This window comes from Chamaea fasciata, unplaced genomic scaffold (genome assembly GCF_029207755.1).
Source record: "Chamaea fasciata isolate MVZ Bird 193981 ecotype frontalis unplaced genomic scaffold, bChaFas1.0.hap1 SCAF_4, whole genome shotgun sequence".
NCBI lineage: Eukaryota > Metazoa > Chordata > Aves > Passeriformes > Sylviidae > Chamaea > Chamaea fasciata.
In genome coordinates this window covers 19491100-19515868 of record NW_027094089.1, presented here as the reverse complement: position 1 = coordinate 19515868, position 24769 = coordinate 19491100, and the positions used below count along the sequence as shown (strand labels likewise).

Sequence of the window (24769 nt, the reverse complement as noted above, 5' to 3'; positions counted from 1 at the left end):
CAATCTTCCTCACAAGTTCTGAAAGACTACTAAGGATAATCCAGCAGCATACAGTCTGGAATTTAGCACTGGATATTGTTCTGATCATTAGAGGAGAGTTAGTTGCTTTCTCAAAGCTAATGGTTGCCTTGGTATCTGCCCTCACAATTTGATTACATTTCCTTTGAACAAACAAAAAGCAACACCAACCAGTGATGCATATCTTTGGGCTTTAGAGAAGCCTGTTTTCTGAAGCCTAAAGCAACCAGGGCAACAGCAACCGTGAAGTGAATTTCAAATTGGGAAACCTTATTGAAAACTGGGGCTTGCTTGGGAACACTATTTAAAAGACACAAAAACATTACATGGGTCATAAAGCATTTTTTGATTAAAAAAAAAAGACTGTAGCAATACATTTATTTGGAAAAGAAAAAAAGAACATGAAGAAAGAAATTTAACAGAAATTAATACAAACTGCAGGGAATTCACTGAACTGTGAATACCCAACAGTATCAAGAAAAGATATAATATCAAGAAAAGAAAAAAATAAAGTCATAAACAGGTGTGTGAAAAGCAAATGCGTTGACAGTCCTTCAAGAGGAAGGACAAAGGAAGAAGAAGGACTTATCTGCCCTACAGTAGATGAAAAAGGCATATTATGTTCACTGACACAGAGCACTGTGTGGCTCTATCTGCTAAAAAGCATTTTCAATGCAGCAGGTCCATCTAATTCAAAGATGGAAGCTTAGAGGTTATATTTCAATAATGCTTTAGAAACTGGGAAGACCCACCACCTTGCAATCCTGCTAATATAATTACAATATTTGTAAGGCAGAAATGGTGATGGTGGGGGAGATGAACTGCAGGTAACTTGTCATCCTTCCCAGATAAATGATGAAAAAATAATTCTTTTGGCACAGTCTTTTCCAAACTTTTGACATAAAGCAACCAATAGAATAATAAAGAAGTGAAGACATGGAGTCACCAGGCTGAACAACAGAGCAATTAAAAATAATCTTTTGCAAGGATAATCATTAGGGAGGGAATATAAGTTGGACCATTATGGTAAGTTGGACCATTATGTAAAGGCCACACAGCAACAATCACATTAAAACCATAATCAACCTTTTTAAAAATTGTAATTGAGGGACAAACATAGAAACGTTGATGGTAAAGCTAATATTTGTACTGCTGAGGTAATCTATGGGAGGAAGAAAGATCCTTCTATGGGGCAATATGAATCACTTGGTGAAAAGTTCATGCCTGATCAACTCAAGTTTTAATATCAAAAAGCCACAAAAGGGAACTACAGTAAGAAAAGGTGGCAGTCTGAGTTTCAGGGGACACATTTATTTTGTACATGAGTAGTAGCTTTTCTATTTAATTGTGCGAAGCCAAATAAATTGCTCAACTTGTGAAATGGAGACAATATTGCTTGCTGGTAAGGAATGTGGTGCAGTGTTTTTAAACCTCTGTGAACCAGAAATTAAAACATACTTCAATCTGTGATATTGTAATTACAAGGACTTAAGGGTATTTGAGAGGCATGACCCACCTCATGCCCCAGAGGTTAAAAATTAGCCACTTGCAGAATATCACAATCCATGTAGGAATTTCAGTGTGTGATTCAGCAATAGAAATACTTGTGGGGGAGGACAGGAGCTGAACTTACCCAAGGTGTCCCTGCCTATGGCTGAGGTGTTGGAACAAGATGATCTTTAAGCTCCCTTTTGACTCAAACCACTCTGATTCTATACCACAGCAGTTCTTGCCTACAGTTGCACTTTATTTATGTACATTTTGTTTTCTGTGCACTGGGCATGTCAATGCTCTCACAACCCCACTCATGTGCAACACTTGTGCTTGCACAAAGCTCACTAACATGCTGTTTGATCTGAAACAAATGGAAAGGATCAAGCCAATAAAAGCAGCCCTGGAGATAAAGTTCTGTGCATAGAAAAAACTGTGTGCAGGGTGTTGCAATTGTAATTGTAACCACAGCCCTGAAGGGAATGACATGAAAAGTCATCGCTTGTGCATGCTCATGGAGCTTCCCAGCATGAGCATCCTCCCTCCCTGGGTCCTTCCCATGCATTGATTGCTAAAGATCCCCTTGGTAAGAGTTTTGTAAAGAGAATGTGGCTTTTGACTTCAAGACAAACATTGACCGTTGGACTGTGAATTAAAACAGTCTCGGCTTCTTGATTGGTACTTTGAGTTCTGCTCTGGGATTTGAAGCAGTGAGTTAAGAGATGAATGTGAGAACTCTCTTTCTCTGAGAATTTGCTCCCCCTAGCCTGCTACAAAGCAGCTTTTGGAGAAGAAAGCATTTCTGCAACTGGCAAGTGTATCCCCAGTGGAGGAACATTAACTTCTCTCTCAGATCGATGAGAAACACCTCCAAACATGACAAAACAGCTATGTCTGCCATCTGGGAAGGTTCACTTTTGATTAACCCTTGTTGGGGCAGATCACGGGAACATTTAACAGACACTCCCTTGGCGGACCTGCTTAATCACTGCTTTGTGCCTGGAAGTTTTATAGGCAAATAAACACAAAATAACTTTGCCAGTGTTAATGTGCAGCAAGTTTCACTATATTTAAATTACCTTGTCGGAGTCCAGGGCATTCCTCTGGATGCCCTGGAAGGCCACAGACATGAGCAAGAGGGTTTGGAATCTGTACGGAGGGGTTTTGGAGCTGTACAGGGGGATTGGAGATCCTGGCACAAAGCTCAGGAGGACACTGCCTTTGGCTTCAGTCCATGGGAACAGCTTCCAACATTGAGGGAAGAATTACAAACCACAAAGATGTGAAAAAAATAGTATAGTTTGGTATAGGATGAGAAATGATGTAGTTTTGAGTTTTTAGAATATAGGTACATGGGCGACAAGATGGAGGATTTAGGGTGTTGCCCTGAGTTCTTCCTTCTTCTCCCCTGGCCTCCATCTTTTGGTGATGGTGGCACAAAGTAGTTTAAGGAGATTGGATTAGAGTAAAGTTGACCATTTTAGCATAAGTGATAGGTATTGGAAAATAAGTGTAAACAGGTGATACGTAACATTCTGTATAAAGGGACTGCGACGTCCCACTGTGGGGGGAGTCGCCTCGTGTCTTAGCTGCTGTCCAGATCTTGGCTGGGCACAGAGAACATTTTAAGATATGACACAATAAACAACACAAAATACCAAGAGAACAAGACCTTGAGGACTCCGCTTCTTTCTTGCAACCTAGCTTGGCGCTTTCAGAGGGAAAAAAGAGTTTTTACCATCTTCAAGCTCAGGTGAGGAGACCAAACCCGACATTACCTATTTATTGTAAGCTGTGGCTGCTTTGTATTCACCAACTCAAGAGCACAATATGCTGCCTGTTTTTATGACCACACTCTATAACCTTTGACCACCCAGTGAACTGGAAAAACCCAATGCCACATCCCTTTAGGTGTGCAGAGAGTCTGGTGTTTAATGTGTGACAGAACTTTACTTAGACATCAAAATTTTAGGTTCCTTGAAAATGTGTAAAGGAGACAAACACACCCTTGGCTCCTCCAGTGCCCAAGAACCCAGGCAGGGGCTGATGCAATCAGTTGCAACTTGCTCAGGTTTTTTAAAACAGAGCCAGGAGGTAAATTCATCTCCTTTGTTTTTAAAAGGGAGGCCAAACAGACTGAAAGTTCTGGGTTGGACCCTTGACTTGTGAAAGGAGATTTAGCAAATCTTAGCTGAACATGAAATTCCAGATTCCTGGTTCAGTTTTCCTCAGCTCTGTTTCTGTGCCCTGTGGATCCCCCCACAGCCCATTCTCTCCAGTCAGAACAGAGCAGGACATTTTTGAAAATGTGAAATTCTTCAAATGCTAGCAAAATTTTGAATGTAAAAGGCTTAGGCTTTGTTTGGTTTTGCTATCCAATTAAGGGGAGAAAGGGAGAAAGGGGAGAAAACAAGCTGATAGCCAAGATCGCTAAACCAAGATTTTCCCTTGGTAGAGATTGATGCAAGATTAAAATTAAGGTCATGTCCCTACTGTACACAGGAGAAGGCCTCAAGGGGGATTGAAGTTAACCCTGTGCTGTGGCACTGCTAGGCATCCCCAGGCTCACCTAAAGGACTTTTGGGATCCCAAAAAAAAATACAGGAATACAGAGGCTGATATGAAATGTGGAGGTTGGAGGGTGGTGCCACCCTGGAGACATTTGTACTCTAAGCCCCAGTGCTGAGGAGGCACGAAGTCAGAGAGGGCAAGGAGAGCTCAGGGCAGCCTTGCTGTAATGCAGAGACTGCTGTTGGATGCCTCCTCCAGGGTTTGTTACAGTGCCTAGGAATGAATCCTGTCCCTAGCTGGCTGCTAGGGTGATCTGGAGAGCAGGTGTAGTAGGGAAGAAGCAGGAACAGTGACCACTAACCACCAGATCTTTCCAGTGTCATAAACTGAAGGTGGTGCAGCATGCATGGGAACGCATGACAAATTTGCACTCAAAGGGGAATAAAACCTGAAACTAAAGACCTTTTCTTCAAGCAACATTGATTAAAGTAGTGTCAGAGTGTGTGTTTTCCTTCCCTGCTTCTACTTAAGCAGTAAAATCTTGAGAGAGTCTGTGAAAGAGTCACTGTTTCTGCCTGGAAGTATTTGCCATTTGTTAAAACCAGTGATGAGCTTAACCCTCAAATCAGATCTGTTTTTCAATCTGAGATGAGTGCCCGCTAGGTAAGATCAGTGTTCTCAAATTTCTCAGCTGCTAAAAACACTAGTTTCTGAGCATTAATGAGACCACGTGTAATAATTTACCCTGACGTGTTAAGTCAGGAGCTGGCATCATGTAAATTAAATTAGCAAACTCAATTACCAAGCCCTACGCAGATATCACCAGAGATGCCAAGAAATTAGGAGGAAGAGAGAACTGCTAATGTTTATTTAAATAGAAAATTACAAAATTACTAGAAGAAAAAAGGACTTTGCAGGCTTCAAAATATTTCTCACACAAAAATGCAGAGCAAGAAAGAGCAGAGTAAATGACAAGCTCAGAAGGAAAGTCCTTAATTCTGTCAATGTAATGGACTTGCTTTGCAAGATGGGTTGGCAGAGACACTGCAGAACCCAGGCTACTAATAAATTATGATGTACTTTTTTTTTTATCATTAGTCACTCCTGATATTCCTCCATTTGTATGGACAGAGAGGTGGAGCATCTGGAAATGATGAACACATCTGAAGAAAGGAAGACACATTAATCAGACTTACCACCAACACAAGGACATTCATGAGCCGATCGATGCTTGTTCGCTTAAAAGTTGTTTTTCCGCTGTTCTGCATGAGTTTCGTGTCTGGCCCTGGAGATGAAGCACATTTGTTAATTTTAGTAATAAAGCTTAGCTGTTCTAAAGCTGATTCCATCTGAGGACTCACTGTGCTTTTCAGCATAAATAACCATCACAGCTCTCATGAAGTCAGGTACACACATTTTAGAGTGCTGGTGGGAAACTTGGGCAGAAACAGGGTAAGTCATTTGTCTGAGATTATATGGAGAGAGACACATAAAACCATTAAACCTGGACTTTGACTCAACTCTTTTCTTTCAACATTCAACCCTTCCTTTCAGGTTTAGTCACTTTTCACCGCATATCTGATATTGCTATGTTATTCTATATTATCTCACATGTCTAGAGGAGTATAGAAACAATAGGACTATGCTCATGAAAAGCATAGATCTAATCAATAATATTATTGATGACCCTGATATTCTAATGTGGATTAAAATCACATAGTAATGATCCAGAGAGTTTATTTCAATACACTTGAGAGAATTCTTAATCAAATTTAATTGTTACATTCTTTCTTAGTCACCGATCAAAACTCCCCTCCTGTACTTTGCTGTGTGGATTTCTGAAACAAGAAGCCTTTTTCTTCTTGTACCTGGTAGAAACATAAATACTTGATTCCTTTGTGCATGCTGGGTGTGATGCATCCCTACTCTAGTGCTGCTGGGCTCTGCAATCAATATGTCAGTCTTTTTACCCACCAGCATAAATAACGAGTCCAAAGCACCACTCTGTATTCCTGATAGTACAGCCCCTCAGCAACATCTTCTCATTGTCCAGGGCATATTTCTCTCCTCGAAGAGTAAGAGTTCCTGTGAATTTATCCAGTTTGTTATTTGGTGCCTCACATCTGATTTCTCCTGTAAAAAGAAGGTAAAAGCAAAAATGGAAATCTTGGTCCAGAAAGGTGTCATCAATACTGCATTCCCAGCTTTTCCTCAGAGAAACAATATTTCACACTCTAGTTAGTAGACTCCTAACCCTGTCATTCCCATTCTATATCTTATGTTTACTGATGCTCTGGATCCCTATATTCATCTCATAATTCAAGGGATCACAGTGAACTTGGATTTATCCAATTCTTTGAACATGACATTTTTTATTGGTAGAGGACAAAACAGTTTCCACAACTTCTATGTGGGTGAGAAGAAATGTCTAAATAGCAACATACTTTTAATACATTCACAGCAAGTTAATAGTGGTAGGATGTCACTGGATAACTTTGGCTAAAAGTGCTGACATAACCATTTTTCCTATTTCATTTTGCCTCAGATTGCAGGAGCTCAAGCGAACAGAATCATAGCCTAAAGGCTGCAGAAGAGTAATTAACTGAGGTGTCTTTGTTCACTGATTTTTAATTTCATCTATTTTATAACTCAAGTCCCAGGAGCACATAAAAAGATATCACTACGTTCTTTGGCCATTGAGCTGACACTGTAAGTGATTGGAGGGTCTATTTCCATGCTTTATATTTATTTCTTATAATAAAATGTGTTCAGATACCTCAGTATAAAAATTACTATTTAAATCAACTGCTGCACCTGACATTTAAAGATTCAAAGCAGAGCCCTGTGGATGTATTGAGAATTGGAAAGTACAAATATGCCTTACTGAAAAGCAATCTAAGAGTTCAGTCTGTTCACTTAATCAGCAGAAACACTAAAGTTATTTTCATCACAGACTAAATACCTACAAAAATACTAGCATTTGCAGAGAGTACAGTTCTTCGAGCTGTTCTCACATTTACACACCAGGCTCAAGAGATTGGAAACAAAATCCAGAGATGTCCAGAAGAAAAGTGCAGCTTTAAGTGTCATGATCATCTTCACCACTACACATTTTAAAATCAAAAATTATGCAAATGATAAAAAAGCCACTCTAATCTAGGGCAGACAAACCATCAGACATAAAAGATTGAACAATTAGGAAGTTCAGTGACACATGTGGCATCAGAATTCACACTAACAACTGTGTTGCTCATCTATTTTATCGTCTGGTTAGTGCAACAAGAACCAGACCTGTGCTCCATCGTTTCTGAAAGTCTCTAGTACCAGGCCCATCTCACTGCCACCCTCACAAACACCTTGAAAAGCACAAAGGAAACAGAGGCTTTGCACTGGAACCTCAAACAACAAAATGGTTGGCAAAGCAAACCTAGGGCATTGTCTCCCACCAGGAACACCATGCCTGCCGTGGGACTGTGCTCCTGTGAGCACCTCGCGTGTCCACATCTGCTTTCCCATAAGTGGCTGGGTCTGGGCTACTGAAATGCTGATTTTGTGATCAGAATGGATTCATCCAGATGAGAGTGACCACAAAAGAGTGAGAAGCTCTAAATACCCCCCCCCCAGGACAGCTGCACTGAACCCAGTACCTCTGCAGCAGAAGGCACCACAGTCAGGCACCATGCCTCCTGCTCCCCTCACCCACTAACAGCAGTAACATACCTGGAATACATTTCAGCTGAAAGAGTTAAATACTTCCAAGTCAACTGTGATAAGGAGAGGGTAAATGAAAAGTATTGTGGCCTTTCTGGTTTCCCAGTTCCCCAATCAAACAAAGAAATTCAGCATTTTGCTAGCGTCTTCCTTATCTAAACCATCAAACAAACATCATAACTCACATTAAGCATTCCACTGAGTGCCTGTATTAGCTGCACAGTCCTGTCCTCTCTTCCTGTCTTAAAAAGTAATTAGATAAAGAGTTACATAAATATTTAAATATTTCTACAGAGGTTTGCTAAGGGAAATGCAAGGCTGAGTCTGATTCCAGGCACTCTTCCCAGTACACTGTCAAATATAAATCATCCTGGGAAACATTTTATTCATTTCAAGCATTGTGAAGAGGCCACTTTTATTTACAACATAAGAAAAACAGAGATTTAGAGAATAAATAAATATCTGATAAGAAAATTCTTAATTTTCCAAAATATTTTTAAACATTTAATTAAGCACTTCCAAGAACACGGTGCCCTTACATAAGCATCACACTAAGCATGCTTGAAAAATAACCTAAGATGAAGGTTTTACTCACAAATTGATAGATGCTTCAGCCTGCTCAGGAAAATAATTAAGGCATGCCACTCCAATTATGAACATTACCCATCTAACTGTACATGTAAAAACCTATTTCTCAAAACCTAAATCACTCAGAACCTCAGCCATCAATTCAAAGAAATCCTGATGTACTGGGCTGACAGTTGGCAAAAACCACACATGTTCCTGCATAAAACCTCAACACGGAAGACAAAAGAAACTCTACCAGAGACAGTCTCAGCTATGCTCTTTGCCACATCCCCACCACTTGTCCTGGAATCATCTACTTATTTCAAAACCTTTTTTTTTCTAAAATTATTTTCCCTCCATATCTAAAAGTATTTCCTGAGAGCCTGCAATCCTTGAGGCATTTCAAGGACATCAGCACTCATTCCACCCCTTTCCATAACAACTCCTCCTGTAATCTTGACCTCATATCAAAGCCAGCAGGGCACTGCAGAACGTGACTAACACCACTTGGTTTGTTCCCTCATCTTCTCTCCACAGACAGATGATGTGTGAGCATGGAGTATTCTGGTTTTGACAGGTCTAGTTCCTTTCTCTGTATGTGCTGCTAAATATTCTCTGCTATCCAGTGACAGGACACATGGGAATTATTGAAGTTGTGACAGAAGAGATTCAGACTGGACCTCTTAGGAAACATTTCTTTACTGAGAGGACGACCGTTCACTGGAACAGGCTTCCTAGAGAGGTGATTGGTGCCCTAAGCCTGTAAAGTTTAAGAGGCATTTGGACAGTGCCTTTAAAAATGTACTTTAATTTTTGGTCAGCCCTGAAGTGGTCAGGCAGTTGGACGAGATGATCATAGTAGACCCCTTCCAATGAAAACATTCTGTTCTTTCTTTTATTTTCTTTTTTCTTTTCTTTTTTCTTTTTTTTTTCTTTTCTCTTTTCTTTTCTGTCCTGTCCTGTCCTGTCCTACTCATATCTTGTATTTGATAACGTAAACAGTGCTGAGAAATGACACATTTCCTGTTAAGCATGTCTGTACTGCTTGCGGTTAGATATTTTAAAATTCAGTCTTTATTGTTGCATTGAGAGAAGAAAGGAACAGTTTTGGAGTGAGGTTTCAGGTTAGGAAGTAGTCACCTGTCCTGTGTGTACAGTTAGTCCTCAGGTCTGTGTAGTGTCTGGGAAGTGCCACTGATCAGAAGATAAACGTAAATCAGTGCATCAGCATTGCTACATCAGTGTGAAAGTGCAGTGTGAAAATGCTTTGAGGCCAGAACTAAGCACAAGGTTTTGGGAAAACAGTTTCCATTGTGCAGTTTATGAGAACTCTTGTGCTGGTTTCAAGGTGAGTAGTCTCAACACGTGCAGACAGACACAAAAGAGAAGTGTCCAATCCAGATGAATTGCCACAAATGCAGTGTCAGGTTATAGCCATGCATGGCACCAAGACCTGCAAGCAAAGAGGGACCTTTTCGTTTACATGTGGTGTTGATACTTGTATAGATTGTAGAGTGCCTTTTCTGTTTTGCTGGCACTGTTTCCAGAGAAGACCTAGCAGGGGGCAGCGGACAGCGTGGAAGGAAGAGTCCTAACCACTCTGTGTAATTTAGGAAAATTATCTGGAAAGTGAATTTTCCATTTATACTCACCATTGAACTCTGTCAGCTTCTGAAGATCTTCTCCAAGCTCTGCAGTGACTGTCAACGCCTGCTTCACCTTCAAGTTTGTTTCACTGTGACAAACAATATAAGACAAAAACATGAACAGAAAATCATATGTGAACTGAAACATCTCCTTGAAAATCACTTCTGCTATGAGTACAACTTCTTCCTTAGACATCTGATGGACTGTGATACTATACACCTCTTTCAACTGGTCAAAAGGTGTCTCTTTCAGTTGCAACTACAGACATTCAGAAAAATTCTGAGCATAGTACCAAAGGTGAACTGGGTCTGTCTTCTTAATTGCACCACAGAGCACTGCACTCTCTATCCTGTCACTCATGACATATTTAAACCCAAGGTATCTAAGCATATATGAGAGCTCTAAATCTTTTCTCCCATGGTATTCTGATATGGAAGATTACTTCAGTTCTGAGACTAGCTAGCTGGGAGTTGGAAATGCAATGTCAAAAGAATACTGCATTTGTTCAGGGCCTCTTAGAAGTGGCACTTGCGTGTCTGAAAACTACAAACCCATTTACAGCAGAAATCAGATGGGGAAAGTCCAGAGGACTGTCTGTAGGGTCTTGGGAGAGACACAATTTCTTGAAATCTCTGGTCTTGCTTAGTCTCTCAGACTGTTGCTAGTTCTGAGCAATGCAGAAAAGGTAATGCTAACTGGGTCATAGAAATGAGTCAGCTGCAGTTTATTCCAAATTAATACAAGTTGCAGCCCTCTGGTTTCATAGGCAGTTGTGTTCTGGAGTGGACAGAATTTGGAAGCCTTGGTTGTGTGCTTGCATTGGTATTATTCTGTAGCCATCCAAATGAGATTACCAAAGTTATTCATTATCTCAACCAGATAATCTGTCTGAAGGAAAATACTAATGGAGAGAAAAGAAACAGCTTCTGCTGGGGATATTGCAGGAACATGTGTCTAACTTACTCTCAGTGTTAGAAGTGGTGTCACTGAAAAGCAAAATCTCCTTCTTACATGACAGTTGCACTCAAGAAGTGAAAGTATCCACCAGAAGATGTTATTCTCAAGATACCTACCCAAAGTTTATTTTATGTGTTATCTAACTGTGGCTACCAAAGCTATTGCAGGTGTGCCTGCAGTGCCCAGGGTCACCAGGAATGTGGCTTTGCAGTGGTGGCAGTGATTGCACGCCAGGGCCAGGCTCACTTACCCATCCAGCTCAGCTGTCTCAATGTACGTCAGGCTGTGTGGCTCACTGCTCGACAGCAACAGGAGATCAGCCTGAGCACAGAAAGACAGACAGACTTGGCATGAATTCACACAGTCAGCAGGCACTGCAGAGTAGTGCTGCTTGTGGTCACTGCCACATCATCATTTCTGATTTTTTTGTGAGTGATAAGAGTAGCAGAGATTAACTGTGATCAGGATAGAGAGAAATGGTACTCACTGTCACAAAGTTGTTGTTTTCTAATTTTATTATATCCCCCACTTGGACATTCATCCATTTTTGCTCCTTTAACCTGCAAGGAAACCTCTAGTAAGTTAGCACATACAGCAAATGCCGCTTGGGGAAGTGGGGAACTTAGCTCTGCTTCTGGAGCCAGACTGTACTTGCCATCAGGACTTGGAAGCAGGGCCTGCCATGACGGGCCCTGATCCATACTAAGTTGGAGGACCACCACAGTACAAAAAAAAGCAGTAAAAATCAATAAAAGCATTGGCTGGGCTGACCCATGCTGGGTTGAGACCAAGCCCCACAACAGCAGCACAGCCCATGTGCACTATCTTTGTCCTTCTCTCTGCACTGACTACTCCCTTCCTTCCTTCTCTTAAAGGGGCACATTGCCTCAAGAAACCCTCTCTGCTTTTGTGAGAGAATTCATCTGGGAAAGCTGCAGATTGTGTAAGGTTTTCTGAGTGGTACTAAGGGCAAGAGTAACCAGCTATCAGGAAGGTCAGTGCAGGTGCTTTGGCTGTACACTTGCCTGTCTGAGCCATGTCTGTAGTGGTGTTCACAGCACTAAGCCAGATGTGCACACAGAAACCAAGCCGAAATCCAAGCACCAACCAACACAGCCAAGTCAAGACAGCTGTATATGCAAATTCTAGAGGTGAGAAAGATCAATCTCAAAACAGGACTGGGAGCTCAAGCTTGAGCTCAGTTCAATCTTGCTTACCCAGTGTTTGTCAGAGCTGGACAGGATCTCTGATTTCCAGGTTTTGAAAAAGGCAAAATATTATAAAATTTCTGTTTCGAAATTTGTTTCCTAGACACAGTAACTAATACACAGTAAACTAAGAAACTGGTTTACTTAGCAGAGAGCACAAAAAACTATGTCCCTGTTCTTCAGTTTCCACTTATATATTTAACTGTTTGATCATCTGTTGGAGTTTACACAACATACTGGTATCTATAGTGTGGAAAAAAGTCACAAAAAGACTTCACAGCCATCTACAGCTGTGTCCTATGCTTAGCTGGACTCCATGGAGCTGCAAGTAAACAGCACATCTGTCTGCCACGAAAGCCAAAACCTCTACTATTTTTTTTCTGCGGGAAAGAACAGTGCTAGCAGTACAATGTCCAAAGCACGCAGCTGAAATGTTTTGGGTACATCTAAACCAGAAGTGCAACACACACTCTAAGTATAATGAAGTGTATGAGGGAGCTATTCCAGCTTCTTAATTTGAAATATCTTGTTGATAATGCCTAGTTTTGCTTAATGCGAAATTAATGCTATTGAGTGTAAATGGATGCAGAAGATAGCTTTGCTTGTTACTTCTGGGGTAAGGAGTAAAATAATACAAGACTCTGAAATTCTTACTTAAACATAACACCCAGGAAGAGAGAAAGAGTTTAGTTTTTGCCAGCACAAGGTCACCACCATAATATCTGCACAGATCTGGTACTGTGTCTAGGGCTCATTAATCAGACACATAGTCCACAACTGCATGATGAACTAGTGGTATGAAACACAATTTAAGTTTAAATTGTTTAGTGATCCTTGAGAATCACACACACACAAAAAATCAAAAATATTAGTAATGAAATGCTTTTCCCTGGAAGAACTACAGCAAAAAGGACTTACATGCCATTGATCAGGACCTGGACTGGGCGATTGTTGACGTGTTTGTCGCTTTTGTGCCGATTCTGAAAATTGGATCAGAAGGTTAAAAGGCATTTCCAGGAAACCAAACACACAGGAGCCGTAGGCAATTCATTAACATTTTAGGTTTCCACCCAGCTGGCTGAATGGGTCAGGCAGATTAGGGTCACAACTGAGTCAGTTGTGTCCAGCACATGTTTACAGCAGTGACACAGAGCATAAACAGACTGCAAAGGGCAACAGGCAACACAGGGAGAGAAGAAGGAGGGTACAGCCTTACACATCCTTTAGCACAGTCCTGTCAGACTCAGCTGGCATTGCTCCCACCCACCTCAGTCTGTAAACACCAGAGAAATTCATTCCTCTGTTCTCCTATGGAAAGTGGCCACTGATATTCTGGCACTGCTCCATTGAACATCAAAATAATTTTAAAAATGAGCGAAAATCAGATGCTAAACTCAGCTCTAATATCAGTCTGTGAAGTCAACTGAGCTTTTGACCATTAGCTCTGATGGCAGGCAGCAGACTTTGGCCAAAGATGAGCAAGTTTGAAAAATCACAAGTGGGTTGAGCACTTGCTTCCTACCAAATTTTTTTTCCACCTACATTGTGCTGGATGACAGAGGATGGGTTCTCCAAAGTGGAAGCCTAAGAAAAGATTTCTGTGTCTGCATCCAGATATATCTATGAGAGATGATATTTTCAGACATGCAGAGCAGTTTCAGAGAAAGTCAGTGGAGCTGTTGGGCTGCTTAGCGATTTGGAAATTCTAGTTCCTGTTTCAGTAACAAACTATAGATCTTGGAACTTAATCTCAGACTCCATCTGAGTGCCTGCCACCAGCTGTGTCTAAGCAGTTTATTTCAGTTACTGTGCTTAAGAATCACAGGCCAACTCCAAAGTACAGGTCAGAAATACAGATCTTACAAAATCATCAATGGCATCCTTGACTCCTGATACAGCCAGCACCAGCACCAGGGGCACCACTGTTGTAAACCAGGCCAGTGAAGAAATCTGAGGAATCAACTGTAGGAAGAAAAGATCTGAGTTAAGACATTTCTTGCCAGTTCAGAAAACCACTGCTTCCTCATCAAGCTGCAGACAACATTTTTCTGATACCTGCATTTAGAATAGAAACAGAAATGTAGCTCCATCCCTGATATTTGACACCCCCCCTCCCCCCCGCTCCCAAAGGTGGGAGAGCCAGGGAACCCATGTTTTCCTTACAAAACAAGCTATAATTTAAGAAAATTTAGAAAAATAGAGCTCCCAGAAAGTGTAGTGGGTTGCTCCTTCTTGTTGTTTGCAGAATTAAGATTGCCAAGTCCCCAGGGTATTTCTTTGGAAGTACTGACATAGGCAAGCCCACTATGAGGGACTCAAGAGCTATCTGAGCAAAACCAGCTGTGCAGAGCCATCAAAAGCTTCTGTTCTGTGTTTCAGTAACTTTTCACATTTTGCTGAAGTAAATTTTGCATCAATGGACAATGCAAGCTTTTGCCAGGGCTGACCTTGTTCTCCCAAGAGCAGCACAGACATTTTTGTTTCCTGCATCTTTAAGAGTGAGAGGACTGAAGAGATGAGGGTGATTCTGTTATGCCCTCAGTCAGAGGGAAATGTCTCACCCCCACACAGTTCTCCTCTTCTTCTAGAAGCACAGCATTAGGGATGGAAGCAATGTGAAACCAGCATTAGTGTGGTCCTTAGTTTGGATCTGGGAAGTGTCAACTCCATGTGCATTGTGAAGCTGACATCTATGTGCTGCCATAGGCCAGACCCTACAGGCACCATAGCCCTGCTTAGCTGTACAGGATGCAACTGCTGCCTTCTCACCTACCTTGGAAAGTGCATGACCCACTGGGCTGTGACAAAGCAGGGGGAGACAGACTCCCCAAAGCCCGCCCATCACATCCACCCTTGATGCAGGAATAGTCCCACAGGGATGGGGTGAGGAAAAATAAACAAATGTAGGAATAAATAGACTAATGCCTACCCTCTTTAGGCTACCTTGATGTAAAGAAAAAGCTGTGTGCTTTTATATATAGTCAATCCTAGATGGCCCAGCAAGGCACACAGTAGAATAATTTAAGGCAAATACTTTGAAACACTATGAATTTGACAGACAAACAGCTAGAGTGCAGTACAACAACACAGGAACTGTGCTCTCAGCTCAGCTGAAAAGGCACCCTCTCTTGAAAAAAATACATGCACTGAAATTTAAAAAACTCATTCCCTGTAAATAAGCAGAAAAGATCATATGTGGTTTGCTGAAGGCTTAACCACATTTCATCTATGCTTTTTTGAGCTGAAATTGTAAAAAAAAAAAAGCATTTGAAACAGGTTATTTTGCAAATATGTGTGCAGTGAAGGGTCAACTTTAAAACATTAAGCTTGAAACATAAAATTATACCCTTCTTTTGATAACGTGTAGACTCAACAGCGGCAGAGTACACAGCAAGGTGCAAAGGGGCAGAAATCCTGATATCAATTTATCTGGTGCGTTCAGCTTTCAGGGTATCATTAGCAACAGTGATGAGCAAAGTGCAACTCAATGCCATTACAATCCACAGGGTTCAATAGTGCTGCCAGTGTCTGACACACTCCATACTGGACAACTTCCTCACTCTGGAGAAGGCAGCAGCAATATCCAGCTTTATGCAAACTAGCCACAGCCTTAAGCCTTCCTGATTGTTAACTCCTTCCTTCCCAGGGAAACACCACAGGTTACACGTGGTGTCCTTTTCGCTGTTTCCTTTGTGATTGCCTGTGGAATTCGCCTTATAATCCATGGGTAAGTAAAAACTTAGCTTTATACCACAGGATGAATAAGTAATGCAAATCGAAGGACAGTGTAGTGGTTTGAAAGCAAAACAAATGAGAGGCTCCAAATCAGAGACACAATTTAATAGGAAAAAAAAAGGAAAGAAAGTAAAATAAAATAGATGCAATAATACAAAAGACCACTGACAGTCAGAATACAACCTGAGCGGAGTGATGGAAGCAGTGAGGTGGTCTTCCTGAAGCAGTGATCCTGTAGAAAGGTCTGGTAGCTCGGGTCCTCTGGGAATCCAGTGGCTAAGCGCCCCTCTGGTGTTCAGAGTCTCAGCTTATATCCAGGCTGGAATGCTTGGTTCCTCCCTCTGGGCAGAGCATCTCACAATGGGATGGTGAGTCATGTGATAAGGCCTGATGGGCCCATTAACAGGAGATAGTCCAGGAGGGGGTTATCTGTGAGCTGTGCAGCAAAGGTGCTGATGGGCCCATTAACAGAAGATAAGCCAGAGTGGAGGAGGCAGGGATCCCTGCCTCACCCGGTTTCAACAGCTCATGAAGATGGTGATAGAATATACTTCAACCCAGGACATTATCCACCCCTTATTCTATTACCATCTACATCATCCCAAATCAATACCTTCCTTAAACTACACACACACACACACACATATATATAATGAAAGCCTACACACAGTTCTCACTTAAAATAAGGTCTCCTTGTGGTACACAGTGGGTTTCCCCATCCTTTTGCATCACCCACCAAGTGTAACCAGGTCCTTGAGCAAAGACAACCCGACACATGGGTTTGCCCTTGCCCGAGGTGGGATTAATCCAAACAGTCTTTCCTAACATACCTCTCATGTGTACCACAGGGACCCTATTTCCATGTACTGCGTGCAAGGATTCAGACTGGGCAGGACCAGCACGATTGATGGACCCTCGGGTATTGACCATCCAGGTGGCCTTCGCTAAGCTCAGTTCCCAATTTTTGAAGGTCCCTCCACCAAGTGCCTTAAGGGTAGTTTTAAGCAGTCCATTGCAGCATTCCACCTTCCCGGCAGCTGGTGCATGATACGGGATACGGTATATCCATTTGATTCTGTGTTCTCTAGCCCAAGTGCTTATGAGGCCATTCTTGAAATGAGTCCCGTTGTCTGACTCAATTCTCTCAGGTGTGCCATGTCTCCACAGGACCTGCTTTTCCAGGCCCAAGATGGTGTTCCGGGCAGTAGCATGAGGCACAGGGTAGGTCTCCAGCCATCCAGTGGTTGCTTCCACCATGGTGAGCATGTAGCGCTTGCCTTGGCGGTTTGGGGAAGGGTGATGTAGTCAATTTGCCAGGCTTCCCCATACCTATACTTTGACCATTGTCCGCCATACCACAGAGGCTTCACTCGCTTGGCCTGTTTGATCGCAGCACAGGTCTCGCAGTCATGGATAGCCTGGGAGATGCTGTCCATAGTAATGTCCACCCCTCGGTCACGAGCCCATTGATATATTGCATCTCTCCCTTTATGACCAGAGGCATCATGAGCCCAACGAGCTAGGAATAATTCTCCTTTGTGCTGCCAGTCTAGATCAACCTGTGATACTTTCACCTTGGCAGCTCGATCCAGCTGCTTGTTGTTATGATGTTCTTCATTAGCCCAACTCTTGGGTACGTGCGCATCCACGTGTCGAACCTTCACGGTCAGCCTTTCTACTCAGGTGGCGATGTCCTGCCAAATCTCAGCAGCTCAGATGGGTTTCCCTCTGCGCTGCCAGTTGGCCTTTCTCCAGCAGTCCAGCCATCCCCACACAGCATTAGCTACCATCCACGAGTCAGTGAAGAGATAGAGTCTCGGCCACTTCTGTCGTTCAGCAATATCCAAAGCCAGCTGGACAGCTTTAAGCTCTGCGACCTGACTCGATCCACCTTCTCCCTCGGTAGCTTGTGCAACTCGTCGTGTGGGGCTCCATACAGCAGCTTTCCATTTCCGGTTAGTACCTACAATTCAGCAGGAACCGTCGGTGAAAAGGGCATATTGTCTCTCACTCTCCAGAAGCTCGTTGTATGGTGGGGCTTCCTCAGCCCGTGTCACTTGCTCCTCCTCTTCTTCAGAGGATAATCCAAAGGTCTCACCTTCAGGCCAGTTTGTTATAATTCCCAGAATCCCAGGGCGATTCAGGTTTCCAATACGGGCGCGCTGTGTGATCAGGGCGATCCATTTCCTCCACGTGGTGTCGGTGGCATGATGTGTGGTGGGAACCTTTCCCTTGAACACCCACCCCAGCACCGGTAGTCGAGGTGCCAGAAGCAGCTGTGCTTCAGTACCAATCACCTCTGAGGCAGCTTGGACTCCTTCATAGGCGGCTAAGATTTCCTTCTCTGTGGGAGTGTAGTTGGCTTCGGATCCTCTGTAGCTTCGGCTCCAGAATCTCAGTGGTCGTCCCCGAGTCTCACCCGGCACCTTCTGCCAAAGGCTCCATGACAGACCATGGCTTTGGGCTGCAGAGTAAAGCACATTCTTCACCTCTGATCCCGTCCTCACTGGGCCAAGGGCTACTGCATGAGCGATTTCCTGCTTGATCTGGGCGAAAGCTTGCTGCTGTTCTGGGCCCCAGTGGAAATCGTTCTTCTTGTGGGTAACCAGGTAGAGAGGGCTCACGATTTGGCTATACTCGGGAATGTGCATCCTCCAGAAGCCTATGGCACCTAGGAAAGCTTGTGTTTCCTTCTTGTTGGTCGGTGGAGACATTGCTGTGATCTTACTGATGACTTCGGTGGGAATCTGACGCTGTCCATCTTGCCACTTCACTCCCAGAAACTGGATCTCTCGAGCAGGTCCCTTGACTTTGCTCCTCTTGATGGTGAAGCCGGCCTTCAGGAGAATCTGAATGATCTTCTCTCCCTTCTCAAAGACTTCTGTTGCTGTGTTTCCCCACACGATAATGTCGTCAATGTATTGCAGGTGTTCTGGAGCCTCACCCTTTTCCAGTGCAGCCTGGATCAGTCCATGGCAAATGGTGGGACTGTGCTTCCACCCCTGGGGCAGTCGATTCCAGGCGTACTACACGCCCCTCCAGGTGAAGGCAAACTGAGGCCTGCATTCTGCTGCCAGAGGAATGGAGAAAAAGGCATTTGCAATATCAGTGGTCGCATACCATTTTGCTGCCTTGGATTCCAGCTCATACTGAAGCTCCAACATGTCTGGTACGGCAGCGCTCAGTGGTGGTGTGACTTTATTTAGGCCACGGTAATCTACTGTCAGTCTCCATTCTCCACTGAACTTACGCACGGGACATATAGGGCTATTAAAGGGTGAACGAGCCTTGCTTACCACCCCTTGGCTCTCCAGCTTACGAATCATCTTATGGATGGGGACCACAGAGTCTCTGTCGGTGCGATATTGCCGACGGTGCACTGTTGCTCTGGCGATTGGCACCTGTTGTTCTTCAACTTTCAGTAGTCCCACAGCAGAGGGGTCGTCTGAGAGTCCAGGCAAGGTACTCAGTTGTCTGATGCCTTCTGTCTCTAGAGCAGCTATGCCAAAAACCCAGCGGTATCCTCTTGGGTCTTTGAAATACCCATTTCTGAGATAGTCTATGCCCAAAATGCATGGGGCCTCTGGACCAGTCACAATGGGGTGTTTCTGCCATTCATTCCCAGTTAGACTTACTTCAGCTTCCAGTACAGTCAGCTCCTGGGATCCTCCTGTCACCCCAGAAATGGAAATGGGTTCCGCTCCCACATACCTTGATGGCATCAGAGTACACTGAGCACTGGTATCAACCAGAGCCGTATATCTTTGTGGGTCAGATGTTCCAGGCCATTGGATCCACACAGTCCAGTAGATCAGATTGTCCCTTTCCTCTACCTGGCTAGAGGCAGGGCCCCCCTATTCCTGGTCATGGCATACATTGCTCTCTTCTTGTAAATATGTTTCTGAGGTTCCTTCAAGAGGATCAGTCATATCATCATTCCTGTACCATCTGGAGTTCTGTGCATGAGAGATTGGAGCAACATTGATTCTAGATGGGCTCTTTGTGGTCGGTGTTTCTCTTTTCAGTTCACGTACCCGGGCTGCTAAGGAGGAGGTGGGTTTTCCATCCCACTTCCTCATGTCTTCTCCATGCTCCCGAAGAAAAGACCAGAGGTTACCTCGTGGTGTGTATCCTCCCTCCCTGGCTGGGGAGCACCTGCTCCTAATGGCAGAGACTCTCATCGGCTCTGGTGGGATATGGTAAATTTCTTCCTTAAGTTCTTTTTTCAGTTTCTGATGGCCTTCTCCAATCAAGCTCCGGACTTGCTCAGTCAGTCTTGTTTCCACAGATGAGACATAGGTACGAACTGGGGCAGTGACAGTGTCCTCATAAATTCTTAGTTTATTAGCCAAGACACCTACCCTGTCCTCACCTTCCCTCCATTGCAGTGTTGCCAGGTAACGTGAGTACATCTCGGGTCCAGGCCGTGCAAATCTCAACCACATCCGTAATGTGCACTGGACACCATCTGGGTTTTTAGGAAATCTCTCATCTTCTGAAAAAATGATCTCCAACACAGCCAATTCCCTCAGGCATCGGATACCTTGTTCTATTGTGTTCCATTTTCCTCGATGCATTTGGAGGTCTTCTTTACAAAGGTATCTATCCTTCACACTTGTTAGCAGTCGCTGCCAGAGGCTGAGAGGTTCTTGGCTTTTCCCAATCCCCTGGTCAATGACCACATCCCGGGACAGCGATCCCAGTTGCCTGGCCTCACTTCCATCCATAATGGTGTCATTGGCTGCAGCATCCCAGATGCGGAGCAGCCAGGTCAGGATGGACTCATTGGTCTGGCGGGTGAATTCCCTTCGCAGCTCACGCAGCTCACCCAGAGATAGAAAGCGAGTGATGATTTCTGGCTCTGTCTCTTCTGCTGGGTGTGAAGGTCCTGCTGCACCCTCATCAGTCACTATGCAGACTGATTTGGTCCTTGATTTCTTCTTCTGAACGGGGGCAACTGCTACTGGTTTAGGCTGTTGCGGTTCGGTGACAGTTTGTGTGGAGATGCTGATGGCACCTTTGGTCCCTTTCTCCTCTGTGACAGCCTGCATAGATGTGGACACTGTTGCCTCACTTTTGGTTTTTCTCCTCTGTGACGGTCTGTGTAGATGAGGACACTGTTGCCTTGCCTTTGGTTCCTTTCGCCTCTGTGACACTCTGTGTAGACACTGATGCTGTTGCTCTGCTTCTTTTTCCCTCTTCCTCTTCCTTCACAACACGCTGTATCACACCATGTAGCGTTTTGATTCTAAGCATGGTGCGAGCCGTGCAGAGAAGACAAAGCAGGACTAACAACAACATCATGCTATCCTTGGCATCCAGAGGGTACTCCATATTTTCAAAAACTACTGTGTCATGCCTGAAAAGCTGGAAAAAAACATTCTTCACCCCTCCCCACAGAGGCTGGGTGAGATTGTTGAGGCCCCAGATGTAGCATCCTAGACCAGAACAAGAAAACAAAACTGGATGTATATTCTGAATGATGTTCATTGCCTCGGAGTTTATCAAGAAATGGACAAAAGAGACCAATAAAGCAATTTTAGTACTATATCCTGGTCTATGCAGGAGCATTAAGACTGGCAGATAGTGCCCCAGTTGTGGAAAAATATAGAGAGATAGATATAAGACACATGTAAGCATGTTGAGCATCATAGCGAACAGGTGTCTTCTTCAATACAAAATTGTAATTCTGACTTTTCTCAGTGCCTTGTGCCGCACGTTGGGCGCCAAAAATGTAGTAGTTTGAAAGCAAAACAAATGAGAGGCTCCAAATCAGAGACACAATTTAATAGGAAAAAAAAAGGAAAGAAAGTAAAATAAAATAGATGCAATAATACAAAAGACCACTGACAGGGTCAGAATACAACCTGAGCAGAGTGATGGAAGCAGTGAGGTGGTCTTCCTGACGCAGTGATCCTGTAGAAAGGTCTGGTAGCTCGGGTCCTCTGGGAATCCAGTGGCTAAGCGCCCCTCTGGTGTTCAGAGTCTCAGCTTATATCCAGGCTGGAATGCTTGGTTCCTCCCTCTGGGCGGAGCATCTCACAATGGGATGGTGAGTCATGTGATAAGGCCTGATGGGCCCATTAACAGGAGATAGTCCAGGAGGGGGTTATCTGTGAGCTGTGCAGCAAAGGTGCTGATGGGCCCATTAACAGAAGATAAGCCAGAGTGGAGGAGGCAGGGATCCCTGCCTCACCTGGTTTCAACAGTTCATGAAGATGGTGATAGAATATACTTCAACCCAGGATAGACAGCCAAGAGCACTCACATGTAGACACAAAGGGATAGTAGGGTAGGGCATGAAAAGTTGCACAGTTTGTTGAAAGATAATTAACTTTTTTTTCTTCATTTAGTTCAAACCCTCATATCCAAAGGTAAAAGAGAAAATTGCTTTTTTCTGCCCTACTTTCTATGTACTGTAAGATTTTACTAAGATGCTAATTCACACCAGTAATATAGTTTGCACTTCATTACACCTGTCAAACAGACTGGCTTTGATAACAGAGAACAATCTACTGGAAACAGCAAAGTGATTTCATACCTGTAAAATCAGCAAGAAAAGGAAGTAGGCATTGGCTATTCGCTGAAACTGTTCAAACAGGTTGAGAGGCAGGAAAGTGAAGAAATTGTATTTTGATGTTTTAATTGAATTGTTCTGTAGGGGAAAAAAACGAAAATAAGTAGGATTGGTAAAACAGGAAACAAAATTACAGCACAGCACATTTCAACTGTGTCTTACTTGCTTATATTTAGCAATAACATTGTTTCCAACAGCAGCTCAAAAAGCATTTCCTTTTCCCCCACACAATCATGCCAAGTCTGGAGAAACAGAGAATTCCTCCTGGAATGGATGAAAACATGATGCTCAGCTTATGCCAGTGCTGCTGCAGGTAGATAAACTTGTATGTAGTTGCTCATAACATCTTCCCTCTATTAATAGTCTTCTTACTTACACAGTGCACAAAGAAAATTGAGAACTGTAACCAGAAGACAACAATTTTGCTGTTAGCACCTACAAAGCAGAGTTGGAAAACACATGCCAGGTCAACCATCTGTAGCTTGTCTGATGCTTTGAAATACCCATTGACTGGACAGCCCTATGGGAAGTCTATGTCCTCCCAGGAGCAGAATATGACATTTTTGTTATCATTTTCAGCTCATTCAGCAAACTTTCAGCTCAGCAGCTTCAATGGATGGCTTGTTTCTATTCCACAAAAATCACTTGGATGTGGCATTGTGCAAACAGTCACTAATACAAGAACTCACCATTTCAGTAAGCGAGCTGCAGCTCTGTTCCGTATTTCCAGTTTCCTTTTATAATTTCGGACAGCCTCTCCAGCCACAAGAAGTGGCTGCTCCCCCATCTCTCTTTTGCAAACCACAGAAAGACCTAAGCTTGATATTGCAGAACTGGGTATTTTCTTCCCCAAAAGATCAGAGCAGTATGGTCCAATACTTGCCATCAGCCAGACAGGCTCTATCCATCATACTGACCCACTCACTGAGGCTGTCCCTTTAGTTTTCAGGTGTGCTAGATCATCTTTTATATGATGTTTAACAGGCTCTGGTCCAGGTTTAGTCCTGGAAGGATGAATCCCACCTATTGTGAGAACGTGTTAAATTTTTTCCCCTGGAAGCTCTCCAGACAATGCCCATTAACCCCCTTCCAGGGAACCTAAGGTGTGACAGTACAAGGAGGCAGATATGAAGCACACCTAAATTCCATGATAAATATGCCAGTTCAACAGCAGAGAAAATGGTGACTGTGATATTTGTAAAAGCCTTTAGATATTGCTAAGCTGGTGGGAGGACAGGAGCTACTAAGTATGAATCACAGCCCACTTCTTCTCCATGCATTCATCCAGGATCTCAGCATCTACACTGACATGCATCAGCAAGTTTCCAGCACCAAACCAATTATTTCAGGTTACCATTGAAAGGTATGTGTGGGGGAAGCTCTTCCATTTCAGGCAGTTACTGAATTCCTCTATGTTCAGACACACAGTACAGCATATGTTCTTCAGCATTAAAATCATGTTTTATCCCTTGGACAAGACAAATGAGTAAATCTCTAAAAGGGCAGAAATGAAAGCAGCCTTTATAGAAGAGCTAGCCAAATCCTCTTGTTGATTGCACTCCAGCAAGAAAAGGTATTTATCAGTGATCATCTTATACACAATATTGCCTGTCTCCTGGTATCATGTAGCTACCTACAAGTGTGGTTAACTCTGTCTATGCCATGACATGTAGTTAAATTTGGTTTATTTCAAAATCCTTAACTGCAGGTATGTGTTGCAGACAGACTCCATGGACGCTGCTGAAACAGAAGCAATGGAATAACAGCATCCTCTGCATCTCAGAGGGAACTAAATTGCTTGACAAGGCTGTGTCCATCAGGCACAGAGTCTAGCAGGTTTTTTTAAATAAAAGCTGAATCTAAATATATAAATCTGCCCAGTATTCTGAGGAAAAGTACCATGACCGCTTACTTAAAGAAAAAACAAGATTGTTGCTGCAGGAAAAGTGCATGCAGGGTACTTGACCTTTGTGCGTCAACAGATTTTACAGGGTCACATATAACATGGGAAAAACTACTCAGTAAACACTCAGATAAAGTTTATAGATCTTTGCCTGAAAAAGTCTCAGAGGGGAATAAGAACAGAATGGGAGTGGTTTATTTCAATTCCTGCCTTCTATTTCTGTCCATTAGTTACGTCAGGAAAATCATTGAATGAACCACAGCCATTCATTTTATTTCCTATTGCCATTAGGCACGGTAAAAACCTCAGACATAACAGTTTCCAAATACTTAACAGCAGGAATCTGGATAACCAGTGTTTTCTCCATAGTTGTTCAGGATCATGATATTGTTGGGTACAAACTGCCTTTTGGGACACTAGGGCACTTAGGCCTGAGGATAAGGA

At 43.2% G+C, this 24769-nt stretch overlaps 1 protein-coding gene across 1 annotated transcript in view; it reads right to left on the bottom strand.

Moving 5' to 3' along the window:
* LOC136288149 (phospholipid-transporting ATPase FetA-like) overlaps positions 1-24769 on the bottom strand; it is a 79651-nt gene that overhangs the window by 28572 nt on the left and 26310 nt on the right. The window contains exons 4-11 of the mRNA XM_066180977.1: positions 22387-22500; positions 13974-14072; positions 13029-13090; positions 11390-11462; positions 11153-11223; positions 9951-10033; positions 5995-6153; positions 5217-5305 (exon numbers count right to left, since the gene is read on the bottom strand). Of these exons, the coding sequence (XP_066037074.1) occupies positions 5217-5305; positions 5995-6153; positions 9951-10033; positions 11153-11223; positions 11390-11462; positions 13029-13090; positions 13974-14072; positions 22387-22500 (750 nt within the window). The remainder of the gene's footprint in view (positions 1-5216; positions 5306-5994; positions 6154-9950; positions 10034-11152; positions 11224-11389; positions 11463-13028; positions 13091-13973; positions 14073-22386; positions 22501-24769) is intronic.